Here is a 14,711-nt window from a genome sequence, read left to right as displayed (position 1 = left end):
GCTAGAAAAATTCCTGTATATCATTGACAAGACACCATGAGCTACTCTTGCAGCCCGTCTGCACTGCTCAGAGAACTTCATATCTGCCTGCACAATTACCCTTAGGTCCTTTTCATTCTCTACCAATGTCAGTGTAGTACCACAGAGTTGATATGTTGCTCTGGGGTTGCTGTTTCCCATATGTAGTACTTTACATTTGTCAATGTCAAATTTTATTTGCCACCTCTCACCCCATCTGCTCAACCTTTTCAGATCCTGTTGAAGCAGCAGCAGCATAGCGTCAGTAACAACCCTGCCAACCTTTGTATCGTCTGCAAACTTAGACATTAAGCTTGATATACCATCATCAATATTATTTATAAATACAGAAAACAATAATGGACCCAACACTCTGAGGGACTCCACTAATAACATTAGTCCACGATGAGCAGTGTCCATTGATTACCACACTCTGTCTTCTCCCCCTCAACCACCCCTTTATCCATAGCAGCAATTTGCCTCCAATGTCACACTGCTGCAATTTGTGTAGCAGTCTTTCATGTGCAACAGTATCAAAAGCCTTTCTAAGATCCAAGTATATAATATCAAAGTTATTCCCTGCATCCAGTTCTTTTGTGACTGCATCATAGTATCCAATCAAATTGGTCTGGCAAGACTTCCCCTTAACAAAACCATGCTGTGTCCGAGCTATAACTGAAGTCTTGTCTAGATGATTCTGCAGTGCTTCTTTAACCACTGCCTCCATTAATTTTCCTGGAACAGAAGTTAAACTCACAGGTCTATAATTACTTGTGTCAGCCTTTGATCCTCCTTTGTGAATCGAGGTCACATTTGGATTGGGATCATTAGGATTACTAGTAGCAGAAACAGGTGCACATATACTTATTTGTACACTAATGCTAGGAATATAATAAATAATTTTTAGGAATTTAAAGTATTCATTAGGTAATCACATATGGACATTGTAGGGATATCAGAAAATGGTGCCAACCAGACACAGATGCACAATTTGAAGAGTATGTTTACAGAGGGGATAGGACGGGGCAAAGACAGGAGAGGAGAAGAGGGAAGAAGTTATATCTTGGTTAATAATAACACAGACTCTAATAAGGCAGTGCAGCTGGTTGGCAAAGGTGAATAGAATAAATGTTAAAGTTTGAGGTTATACAAGCACTGCGAAAACAAAAATCAGGCTTAATGTAAAGTTTGCAGATAATACAAAGGTTGGCAGAGTGATTAATGACAGTAATAAAGGTAATTTTCTTAGCCCGTCTGACTAAATTTCTAGATCTAGTCATTGTAACAAGATCTAGAAATTTTGTTGGATGGGCTAAGAAATGGCAGTTTAAGTTTAAAATTGCAAATGCAAGGTACTACATATGGGTAGTAATAATCACAGATTAATGTACCAACTGTGTGATACTACGATCGGCATAATGGAAAATGAAAAAGACCTGTGGGTACTTTTGCAGTCAGATATTTAGGAAAGTTTTTTTTTTCACAAGGTCTTTTTTAGTTCATCTTTTAGGAAAGACCTTGTATGCTCCAAAAAGGGACAAAGGATCTTTTTCATTCAAATTTATAAACAAATATGAAAAGAAAGCAAACCTTACTTTGCTGACACTCTGATCTGGAATGCACAAATTATGATAATTTAATCTTCCAACTGTAGCACCTTTGCAAGTAACAAGTAACAAGCTTCCAGTCTGAAGTCTGTCTGAATTCTGAACAATAATCCTCATACATGGTGGCCACAACCGAGTTGTTTCTGTAAATATGCCAATAAATGTTTATGCATAAGTAGTGTGTAATAAATTATGACTATCAACTCAACTGTTCTGTTACTACAATGATAAAACTGTTTGGGATTATCTTGTAAGTTAAATGTCCCTACTTGGCATTTGCCATAATGTTATCTGAAGAATAGCGAAATTTGCATATTATAGAATTCAGCATTGCAAAAATGTGAATAAATGGACTCTTTTGGAAAATTTTCCATGGCACAACATAACAAAATTGATCAGTTTCTGATTTTTTGGTGAATCTTCTTTTATAGTTGTGATAATCAAGATGATCAGAAAGACCTTTTCATTTAGATATCTGCCTCAGAAAAAATTTATACTGAGGCATTGTTTGGGGTGGGGGGTCCGTAGAGGTGATGCAATGTCATTAACTGGATGGTGATGGATCCAGTTGCATTCGGCTGTTCATAAACATAAATGCAACCACCAGAGGTGGAGGTGTGTTAAGCATCAAGGTGACTAAAGACAGTGAGGCATTAGTATGCTGTATCTGTAACAGTGTACATTTTTTAATCAATTTTCTGCACAAAATTCCCTAATTTCCAAGAGACCAATGCCTGAGATTAACAATGACAGTATTAATACATCTGATGAAAGTTTGTCCTATCAAGACAGGATTCAAACTCAGGTCTTTCCACAGGCTGTGGTAGACAGTGATCCTAACTACTGTGCTAGAAGTGAGGGCACTAGACTATCAGTTGTTTCAAATTTCTGTATCCAATATAAAATAGCATCCTGCACCCTCCCATCTTGCAGCACTGAAATGCAAGCAAAGCTAGTATTGTGTTTCAACTAGTTGTCTGACATGTAATTGCATTCAAATAACACACTCTTCTAAAGACCACTGTGACATACTGGCCAATTGAAGTATCAAAATGGCATTGGCTAGAAAAGAAATGTAACCTTGGTAGTCTTGATTGATTGGTTGATTAATGGAAAAAGGGCTACTAAGGCATATTGTGCCTGATTCTATTCCATAGTGCAATTACCAGCTAAAATCTATTAAATAATCATGTCTGCTTCAAGAAAACAAAGAAATCAGCTAGATTTGCATCATCTCCAATCAGATGAGGTAATGTTAAAGGTTCTTTCAGATGTGAAAGCAATGTTAAAATTGTGTTTCTATAATTATTATAATGGTTGCAATCTATTAGAATATGCTTCACTGTAAGTGTAGACTGACAATATGCACAAATAGGCAGATCTCCCCCCATGAGTAGATAAATATGGGTTAGATGCGTGCCCAATACATGTCCTAGCCAGGATCACCTCCTCTTGCCTATTTGATCGCATGCTTGATGGCCACAACTTAGGTTCATGTTTAAATTGAAGCAGCTTAATGCTGCCCTGAGCCTGGCAGATTTGCAACCATTACACTTCACACACATTTTTTATGACTGATTTGTAGTCTGTATATGGTACTTAGTAGTTATGAGAGCTTGGAGTGATTGGATGTTTAGTGGCTTGATCTACATGTTCATTTCCTTCGATGCCTACATGACTTGGTATCCAACACAAAGTGACTGACTGGTTATCAGCTTGTAACGCAATTATTTGGGATCTGATTTGCTTCAATACAGGATGGATTGGCTTGGATGGATTTTTCAATGCTATTATTGCACTCAGAGAATCAGAGTAGATCATAGTTTGCTTAATGGACAGATTAATCATGTGATTCAGAGCTATTTTAATCACCCACAGTTCAGCAGAATAGACACTGCATTCCTTTGGGACACAGAACTAGAAAAAATAGAAGAAACTGCCACTGCACTCACTGTCATATTTATTTTTGAGCCATCGGTATATACAGTCGATTCCGGTTATTTGGGACACATCGGGACTAGTGCATTTTGGCCCGATTAAGCGGCTGCCCCAATTATCTGAAGTTTCACGTAAATAGTTAAAAATACAATGTACCCCCCCCCCCTTTACAATTAGTTCACTGTACAATCAAATCACATTACAACGAACTCACCATAGTAAAGTACTGTTCACCATACGATGTGTAGTAATTGCCGGTCATTGTGATCACATTTGTGAATTGAATTTTAATTCTATTAAACAACGATTCTAATTAGCGAAAATAGGAGGAATATTATCCACAGGCTATAAAAGTAACAGATATTAAGCAAAAATTTACCCTTTATTACCTTACCAATTAAAAAATTAAATGATACATGAAATTCGGAAGAATATATGTGATAATCAGAATAATTAATACGTACTGTAATATGTACATACTAACTAAACTAGTTGACACTTCTGTTCACTGACATTTGTGGGCTGGGGTTAAAATTTAAAACAGTAAAAAGATAAGCTATCAATAACAAAGAACACGGCACACACAAATTGCAAGTAACACAATACGCGCAAATGAGAATGGAGTAACGAGTTACAAAGCTTTAAAAATAGGAATGAAAAGATCTGAAAATTAATTTTTTTATATGATTGAAGATTCCATGGAAGCGTAAGCACATTTTACCATAATAACCCACAGAATTCCAGCTGTCGGTATTATCGCAAATTCAATAAGATCGAGTTTACTATCCGTTTATGATAGATTGCACTAACAGAAAAGCCCAATAAACAGGTGACTGCCAATTGTTTTTATTGTTTTATGGTTGTGACCTCCAGAAATCCGACCGAACTACGTGGTACGGTCGGAGACAATTGTAGGGTAATCTCCAGTGCTGCGGTCTCCTGCCCCTTTGTCCCAATTAAGTGAAGTAAACCCTGGCTATTTTCTCGATTGGGTTCTGTTTTTTTAAGATTTGTCCCAAATAAACGGCTGCCCCGATTAACCGGTGGCCCAAATAACCGAAATCCACTGTATTTGAAACCACATGTGCAGCATGGAACTTCCTGAAGGTGAAATCTGCTGCTTGCATTTTCCCCCCATTGTTGGAATGAGAAATCAGACTGGTGTATAATCAGACCATAGAGGGTCATATGTGCTTGTTTCCTGAAAAACATTACCCATGTCTAAATTCCAGCATTGTATTAACTGTAGCAGCCTTATCCCAATTGGCTTGTTTTCATTAGGTTTGTTCTGATAAAAGTTGGTCCATTGGGGCTCAAATAAGTATTGCAAGATAGAATGGAAGGGAAGGCTCCGTATTTTTGCTGCATAGATGAATAGCAACATTTTCCTCCGAAGGTGGAGTGGAGGTTTGTGTGCCTCTATATATAGACTCTGTACATTGGATGTCCTGATTGCTCCTAAAGCAGTTCTTAGAGCACTGTGATGGATAGTGTCTAGCCGAATTAGCACACTTTTCCTGGCAGAGTCACAGATTGGAGCTTCATAATCCAAGCGATATCGGATTAATACCCGATGAAGCAGAAGCAGAGTGTCGGTCAGCACCCCACGTTGACGAAGATAGCACTCTGAGGATATTTAATTTTTTAAAGCAAATGGTTCTCAGGTATGTGATGTGTTGTAAGAAGTTTAATTTATTATCCAGGATTAGGCCAAGAAATCTGATATTTTTCGAAAGAGGTATGGTGGAATTTTTAAGTTTTAATTGAGGCTCAGGGTGGATCTTTTGTTTTTTACAAAAATGAATACAGTTGGATTTTTGTGCTGATAAGCGGTAGCCATTACGAGACATCCACAGCTCAATTTTGTTAATTGAGATCTGAAGCTGTCTCTCGATAGAATTCATATTTTTCCTTTGGCACAAGATCATGAGGTCATCTGCATAGTGATATAATTCTACTATGCTTGGAATATCATGGATGATATTATTTATTCTTATTAAAAATAGAGGAGGACTCAAAATAGATCCACGAAAGACCCCCTCCTCCTGGATATGGATTATAGAAAGAAAATTTAGATGACTAACCTGAAAGATTCTGCCCTGGAGAAAGCTCTGAATAAACAAGGGAAGCCTGCCTTGTAGTCCAAAGGTGCGAAGATGTTTTCAAGACGTTTATCCATATTGACATTGAATTACCAACTAGTGAATGCAGTGAACCTATATATCTTGCAAACAGTGGGCTCGTCCACTAGTGAGAGCAGTGACAGTGTCGTGTTGCCCAGGAACACCTTGAATTCTGTCCTTTCAGTGTAGTCCTGTCAGAAAATCTGTTATTACACTAGAACTGATTTTAAACATTCAGCAATCATAAGCTAAAAGATGGTTTTAAACATTCAACAAGCTGCATATAGGATTTAGGGCTCAATAACATCATGCAGATTAAATCAGTTGAAGTTGTGCAGTGGCATTATTATATCTTATATTGTCAATTCCTTTACAATGGGTTGCTTATCTCATTATACCTCAAATAAGTAATGCTTCCCCAGAACTGTTGAACCAGTTCAGTGAGTTAACTAATTTTATAAAAAAATTAAATTAATAAAACATGCTCTGGTGTAAATAAAATTTGGTAAGACTCATAGCTTGCCAAAGGAGATGCAGGGAGGTTTGTTATTTTGGTTTTTAGCAGCATTAGCAACTAAGGCCATATTCTCTGGGATATGCGGTGGTCATTCCCTGACGGGCTCGAACCCTGGTCTAATCAAGAAGCGTGTGCTACGCACTGCTGCTCCTTCCCACCTGGCTACGGAGGTGCCTGAGATGCAGGGAGGAGAGAGACAGCAATGAAATTATTGAAATTAACTGAACTGCTGCTAAAATTAATTATACACTTCACTCTTATTTAGAATAACAATTAACAACTAATGTTAATTGTTATTTTTCAAAAACAACTTTAAAATAAAGCTTAATACTAAACCAATGAACTTACAGTCCAATACAAATAATTAAGAATCCATTTCAGTCTCTTAATAAACAATTTTACTAATGTTTATCTGTATTTTGTTAAAAAAAAGTTGCTTTGAACACACACATATCTGCTATGTGTAGATTCATATACCTATTTGAGGGCAAATTCTTGGTTCTGTCTTTTAAATATAAACTGCATTACTTTCCTGTGACTTATGATTTTAAGGAATGTGTGCAAAAGCTGTTTCCACTAACATACTATTTCTGAGAAAAAAATCGTAAACATATCTGCACATACTAAAAGTTAATATACTTTAAGAAATGGTCTCTACAAGTATATAATAATACTTTACCTTCTTCTGTAACAGCAATATCTGGACTGTCAACAGGACCTAATGCAGTACTAGGGCTATTTAAAAAATATGAATATTTATCTTCAGAACTGCTATCATTGATTTCACCTTCTTCTAGAGTAGTACTACTGCAACTACTGGAAACAGAAATTACATCATTTCTGCTGTTATGCAAATTTGTTACAGCTGCATGTGATGAACAGTCTCCATCTTCCACAGTTTCCTTTGTTTTTTCTTCTTCTTCTTTGGAGTTAAAGTTGTCATTTGTTTTTGAAAGTTCAGTATTCTTTGATTGCTATAAAGCAATTAAATTATAGAGCAGTTAAATCAAATCTTACAGTTTCTAAAATCAGTTTCACACAGGTAAAAAGATTCTATAATTTACTTCCCATTATCATAAAATAAAAGAAATTAATTTACTCTATTATTCTCATTTAATAGGATAAAATGTAAAAGCACTTGACTCTACAGACAAAAAAATACTACTAGTGATTAATATAACATTTGCTCAATATGAAGGGATTATTATTTTTAAAAAAAATCAGAATTAAATCTTTGTGTTATATTTTTATGTGTGTAAATAACAGTCACAAAAATATTTTTTTGTGAAATAATGAACTCTTTTTAGACTTTTAAAAAATGCTTATCTAACAAGAATAATAACTAATTACTAATAACAATCAAGATTCTAATAATTTCACAAAAGGTGGACCTACCACAATTATGAAGAGGTGCAGAATAAAAAATTTAATGACAAAAGACCATGGCATCAAATTTTGATTTCTGAATAAAATTCAAAATCACATTCCTTTCGTACTATCAATCCCTCATTAAGACCAGAAACAAAGTATAAAAAGGTAAATAACACATGCACAAAAAAAAAAAAAAAAAAAAAACCAAAGATAATTGGATAAAACTCTCAGATTATTAAGGACTAACAATTAAGGATTAACATTATGGGGCCTGTAGTGTAATCAGACTTAATATTTCAGCAGATGTGGTTGCAATTCCAAAAAGTGCCTCTAGTGCAACACATACACACTTTTTGAAGTTTTGTTCCATCTTTTATTTAACTCTGTGCATGTCTTCCATGTAAGTTTATTTTTATTTTGTTTTTTTATATTTATGCATTTCCACTGAAATAAGAATATAAGGAACCTAGGAACATTTTTATGGATTTAAACTGTTTGGCTAATTTATTTTAAATATTGTTTAACAAGTTTACTGCTACCTCAACATGAGAGAACTCATTTGATGTGATGTAATTTTTGGAATGTTGAAAAAATATATCAATATTTTAACATCCCAATGCATTCTGAAAATTCTTACATAATGGTTAAAAATTAAAAGTTTGGAATTCATTGCTAAATGCAAACACTTACTTTAGCACTGAGCAAATCAGAACAAATCTTAAAATTTTATAAAACATTTATGAAACAAAACTAATGTCAAAAAAAAGCAAAAAAAAAAAAAAACTGTACAAAGTCTATAAAACAAAACCCAAGTGTTACTGCAAAGTGCTAAATCAGTGCCAACACTGAGTAGTTGTTAATTTCTCATGCCTTTACGTTTACAGCACTTGATTGACCACTCAAGCATGACTACTTGTATGCATTACGGCACAGTGCTTGGGCACACTTTGCATTGTGGCACATCACTCCTAGTGCATTTTATGTATATATAGGAATAAAGGAAACATTATCCTGTTTATATCACAGAATTATCTTGTTTATATCACAGAATATTGTTAATTTTCTCAGGTGAATTCACCTGAGAAAATTAACAAAGATAAACCTTGATTTGGAAGTTAACATATTGCATTTGACAGAATTATTGGGAAAAAATTCAAAACTCTTGTAAAGAGACTATGTGAAGAGACTGCATGTGTTTTTGACATCACCCATGAAATATTTATACCATTTTGACAGCATATTTGGAAAATAAAAAGTGGATAACACTGGACACTCCACCTGCTTGAATATAAAAAAGACAAACATTAGCAAATCACATCTCTGTTGCTACTCAAATAAAAAAGAGATGGTGTTTCCTTTTTATAATGAATCACTGCAACTGATGAAGTATGTTTATGGTGTTTGGAACCCAAATTAAAAGAACAAACTACCAAATGGCACTATCCTTCGTCACCCAAAACAAATAAAGTTCGACAGGAACAAAGTAAAATGAAACGAATGGCCACTGCTGCTTACATTTCCCTAGATATTCTTTGTATTCACCAGGTTTCAAAAGACTAGATAGCCAATATGGAATATTGTCTCATTTCTAAGGAAGTTTTTGAAGCCTGCACTGAAATAAAACAGCCAGACTTGTTAAAAAGTGCAGGGCCACTCTTCTACACAACAGCACATCCTTTCACGAGACACATTTAGTGGTCAAGCAGAAAGAATACAATCGGAAATGTTATTTCAAAGTATGCAAGTAACTGATTTAAATATGAGATTTACAGAGAGTTAAGTCATTAAAAAGAAAATAAAATTATTAATAAATGTTAAACATTTATTATTAATTAAAATGGGATGATTAATATTTCAGCATTGATCAAACATGGTTAACATGACCATGCTACCCCAGTGAAGTACTAATATCAACAAAACTGGGAGCATTTTTAGTTTTTTAACTGAAGAAAAAAACTCCACATTATAAGAGGAACTTTATAATGGGGAGAAGCACCTAAAAGCTCTGTAGCACACAGTTTCTCTGAGGCTGGTTAGGCAACATCCAGCAGTAAATATTAGTGTTGAGTAATAATTTTGTGGCTAATTTTTTACTGCCTTCATAAGGCGTAATACTCACTCAGTAAATATAAATAAGACAAGTTATGGCAAATGTATGTTTAAATAAAATTATTTCAAATAACCAAATAAATATCACAATAACAAAATTTCAAAAGAATATTACGATACAATATATTAAAGCATAAAAATAGTCTTCATGAATTACTACAGTATAATAAATTGTTGCTAACCTTTCTTTTCCTCTTTATAGTTTTAACATGATGACCGCCAGATAGATGAGTCATACGATCGCATTCAGATATGATTTCCTCATGTCTTTTACATTTTGTAGGTTCTACTCGGCAGTAAAATTGATAGGTCTGACTTTCATTATTATAGGTATAATAGGTACCAGAACGAGGTTCATAGAATAAAGACCACACCTTAAAATAAAACAGAACATTTAAAATAAAGAATAAAATCATGTGAAATCATATATACAGCATAACATGATATATATCATAAAAGCGAAGTTTAGCACAATCCTGAAATAAAACTGACTAAAGGTTGATTTACACTGATGAGCCAAAACATTATAACCAGTCGTTATGCAAATCGAAGCAACTGCAAGTGAACTACGGCAAGTGCGCAGGTCGGGACAAGATATAAAAAACACCTGATACTGAGCTCCGTTAAAACCACAGACCTTACAGGAGTTAAAGGATCTGCTGGCTATGTGTTGGTACCAGATACCACAAGACATTTAGAAATCTTGTAGCATCCATGCCTCACTGGGTACAAGCTGTTTTGGCTGCATGTGGAGTACCAACATTATATTAGGTAGGTGGTCATAATGTTTTGGCTCACTGGTGTATAATTTACTTTCAGTTATTATTCTATAGAGAAGTTTTTCGAGGCTTATGCTCAGATACAAAAGTGCATGGTGTATTGCTCACCAACATTTTCAGTGGTCAGCTCTATTAACAATACAACTGCAGGCACAGGAAATGACAATCAGTAGCACTTGATTGTTTCATGAAACATTATATTGCTAAGAAAAGAAATTTTTCAGCTGCTAATTAGAAATAAAAATTTTATTAACTTATCCCTATTTTTTTTTTTTTTTTTTTTTAACTTAACTGGATGTAACAATTTCATTAACATGTAACATTTTCATGTAACAATTTCAATTTCATACGGGCTCACATCTGGTGAGTATGGGCTTAGCAAACCCAGGGTCCTGAGCTGGATATCATCATTCTTCTCTTTCTTGGTGATTCCCTTTCTACTTCAACTCACAGCAAGAGTATCAAAGTGAACCTTTCACCACTATAGCAACCTCTGCTGTACACACATCGCTGGTCACATGACATAGCAGATGTTAATTGTCACTGAGTTTCACTACCCATGACTAACAGCTGGACATTTGTTTACCTAATGTGAAATCAATACTCTTGTCAACAATTATAGGGGAAATCTGTTGAGTGGCATTTATAAATCAGATAGAACGTGATACCCTTTCCCAAGAACCAAAATTTTAACATGAATGGGGAGGGTGGGTTCACTTAGTTGCTTTTAGGACATTTCAAAATCTTAAATGATACACTATAATATCAAATAAAATAAACAAAAACAGAAATCTATATGAAAATAAACACTCAGGATGCAGAGTTTACCAACAACAGAAGCAGCAACAATAAGAGGCTTGCTGTCTCTCAGTCCAGTAGTTAGACAGGGTGCAATACATACACCCAAGAATCAATACTTTTGCTGATACATTTTAACATAAAAAAAAAAAAAAAAAAAAAAAAGAGTTCTGTATCAAAGTAAAGATCTGGGATTAATGAAGAAGATGGCTCCCAACATATTTTATGCACTGTCACTACCAGTGCTGATGATGGATTGACTATTTCACTAACTAATTTAATGAAACTATTGTCTGTTTAGTTTAGGAAAATGGGAATAAGTTAATTTTTGTTAATTGCAGGTTATCATGCCTACACTGTGCTATTGACAAGCTGCACTGAATGTTGTAAAAAAAAAAAAAAAAAAGGCAAAGTGCAGCCATTATCAACCCACTGCAGGATGGAAGCCTCCTCAACAATTCATGCTGAGGGAAATGGACCATAATCTGCCACACTGGTCCAGTGCGGGTTGGCAGATCGACCGTAGTCAGCAGGCTTGAACCCTGGTCTACTCAAAGAGTGTATGCTACTGCATTCCCGCTCCTGACCACTCAGCTACGTGACCTATTGAATGTTGAATCTGAGTACAATTCTCAAAACTTCCTACATACATATATATAAAGGTAGTTCTCGACTTTACGAGTTAATTTGTTCCTGGAATGCGCTTGTAAAGCAAAAACTCGTAAAGCAGGAATTTATTTCCAACAGACGTAATGTTAAAAACAGGGGTTATGTTCTCAACAATGAAAGTTGACCACAGTAATGTTAAGTAAAGGTCAACAAAACAATAGTTTATGCTTAAACAATAATTTATTTATCCAAAGAAATGAAAACATTGCCTTAAATAATGTTAAAGAATGTTTGTTGTTCAACACTATCGAATAAATCGACTGCAATAAGAAGGTGATTATCCTCTTGTATAAGCCAAAGGTCAGGCCACATCTTCAGTACTGTATACAGATCTGGAGGCCTTATTTTAAGAAGGATGTAGAGCTGCTGGAACGAGTAAAGAGAAGGGCAACAAGATTAGTGAATGGAACAAAGGGTTGCTCTATGAAGAAACGCTTAAGTTTTGCAAATTACAATGTCTGGAGACTAGGCACCTACAAGGTGATATGACTGAGGTGTATAAGGCCTTGAATGGTTTGAGAATGCTCAATACTGATGCGATTCTTCCTCTTGCTTAGAATAATCGCCTGAGAGGGCATAAACTCAAATTGAGGAAAGACAGTTGTAGGATAGATGTGTTAAAGTTTGCCTTTAGCCAGTGAGTGGTTGATTGCTGGAACAAACTTCCACCTGTCATTGTAGAAGTTGATAGCTTAAATAGATTCAAGGCAGAACTAGACAAACATTTAGAGCAAGTGAATGAGAAGGGTTTTTGAGAAGAGGTGAAACGAGAAGGGTTTTTTTTTTTTTGACTGATGCTGTATAAGCTTGCTTTCTTGCATCATATGTCTTTACTAATGCTAAATGCACGCTTGTTGATGGTTAATCACTCATTGTTTCTCAGCACAAGGAGTCATCTTCTTCAGAAATGCTTCAAGAGTACAGGAAACCCTTGATTAATGCGGTTTTGAACAATGCGGTTTTAATTAGTGCGCAAAATTTTTTTGATACTATCCCCTTAATATATGTGTTATCAAATTTGATTAGTGCGCTGTTTTTTTCTTGCGGTGCTTGGCAACTCACAACGGCGCCTAAAGTGGCAAATACGTGACACGCACTCACCAGGGTCTTCTAACTTAAATGAATGGGAATCGACTCCAAAATGCTCGACAGCAGCACCCCATACCACTCTGAAATTGAAATTTGCTCTGGTAACTCATATTCTTTTATTCTTTTATTATTAACATTAAACTTCTTTAATATTATGATATTAAAGAAGCAGTTGAGAACATACACAAATCATGGGAAGAAATGACGAACAGCTGCATGAGAGCTGTCTGGCAGAATCTTTTGCCTGAATGCGCAAATGATTTTTGCGGTTTCATTAATCCTGTCAACAAAGTTATTGATGAAATTACTACAATTGGAAAAGACCTTGGCTTTGAGGAAGTAGATTCAGAAAACGTTAGAGAATTATTGGAATCGCATTCAAAAGACTTAAGTAACGACGATCTTCTTGAAATTGAGCATCAACATGCATACGAGGAAGAAGACGAAAATGAAGCAGAAGAAAAGCAATTTGCTCCCAAAGAAATTTCATTCAAAAAACTTGAACTATTTAATACACTTTAAAAAGCAAAAGAACTCATACTAGAGATTGATCCAGATGCAGAGCAAATTGATTGTTATCGCAAAATCATGGAGGAAAGGAAGAAAGCTACCACTGTTCAATCGAAGTTAGATAAGTTTTTTTTGCAAAAAATAAAATTTAAATCATACTATCTTTTTTTAAATTTATTCCTTAATAATTTAAGAACTATGCAGTGCATTATAGGTACGTATTGAGTAAGAAAAAATACATTTTTACAATTTCATAATTTTCAAGGATTCATTATAATTATTCCCATTGTTTCTTAAGTTTGATTAGTGCAGTTTTAATATGTGCGATATATTTCAAGGATTCATTAACCGCACTAATCAAGGGTTTCCTGTAGTTTGTTTCCAAGACAGTCTTTACTTTTCTTTATGAAATTCATAGCATACATAACGATTTTTTAAATCTGCAGCAAATTCGATCTTTTGAGTGTGCTTTTCTAGTGCACACGAAATTTGAATCTTGTGACTTGAAATCTCAACTGCTTTCTCTGTGTTGAAAAGCTTTGTCAAGCCCCTTGAGAGTGAGGGAACAAATAGGAGTTTCAGCTGTTAAACCTTCTTCCTCAGCTTCACATTTTGCCATTTCAATGAGGTCTTCATCTGTGAACTCTCCATCGTGTACTTGAAGAAGATCAGTTACATCAGTTGTAGAAACTTTAAGCTGCAATTGGTTAACAACATTTATAACCATTTGTTTCATTTTGTAGTCTCTGCTGGTTCTTGAAATCCTTCAAAGTTATCATTAAACTGATGACAGGGTTTATTCCAACACTTCATGTTCTTCTCTGCAATTTTGTCCCATGCTCATATTATGATTGCATCTAAAATATGGAATTATTTCCAAAATTCTTTAAGAGTTCAACCTCCCTCCTTATCCCTGCCTGAACAAACAAATGCATGCACAGTAGTACTATAATATTATATTACTATAATATATTATAGTACTATAATACATAATACTAATATAATACATAATAGTAGTACTATAATATATTATTACAGTTCTGGAGGCCTCATTTTAGGAAGGATGTAGATTTGCTTGAGCGTGTACAGAGAAGGGCAACGAGATTGGTGAGGGGAACGAAGGGATCCTCTTACCAAGAGAGGCTTAAGTTCTGCAAATTACAGTGGCTGGAGACTAGGCACC

General features: G+C 34.9%; 1 protein-coding gene across 5 annotated transcripts in view; it reads right to left on the bottom strand.

The window, feature by feature from the left end:
- The window catches only part of LOC150089235 (angiogenic factor with G patch and FHA domains 1), a 262,222-nt gene that overhangs the window by 188,085 nt on the left and 59,426 nt on the right, over positions 1 to 14,711 (bottom strand). For all 5 annotated transcript variants that reach the window (XM_090390393.1, XM_090390394.1, XM_090390392.1 and 2 more), the window contains 3 exons: positions 9,866 to 10,057; positions 6,883 to 7,177; positions 1,614 to 1,768 (listed from right to left, as the gene is read on the bottom strand). In XM_090390393.1, the coding sequence (XP_090246519.1) occupies positions 1,614 to 1,768; positions 6,883 to 7,177; positions 9,866 to 10,057 (642 nt within the window). The remainder of the gene's footprint in view (positions 1 to 1,613; positions 1,769 to 6,882; positions 7,178 to 9,865; positions 10,058 to 14,711) is intronic.

The sequence above is a fragment of the Mastigoproctus giganteus genome, chromosome 2, assembly GCF_048544385.1.
Source record: "Mastigoproctus giganteus isolate SK-2022 chromosome 2, ASM4854438v1, whole genome shotgun sequence".
NCBI classification, from domain to species: Eukaryota; Metazoa; Arthropoda; class Arachnida; order Uropygi; family Thelyphonidae; genus Mastigoproctus; species Mastigoproctus giganteus.
This window is presented reverse-complemented; position numbering and strand designations above follow the sequence as displayed.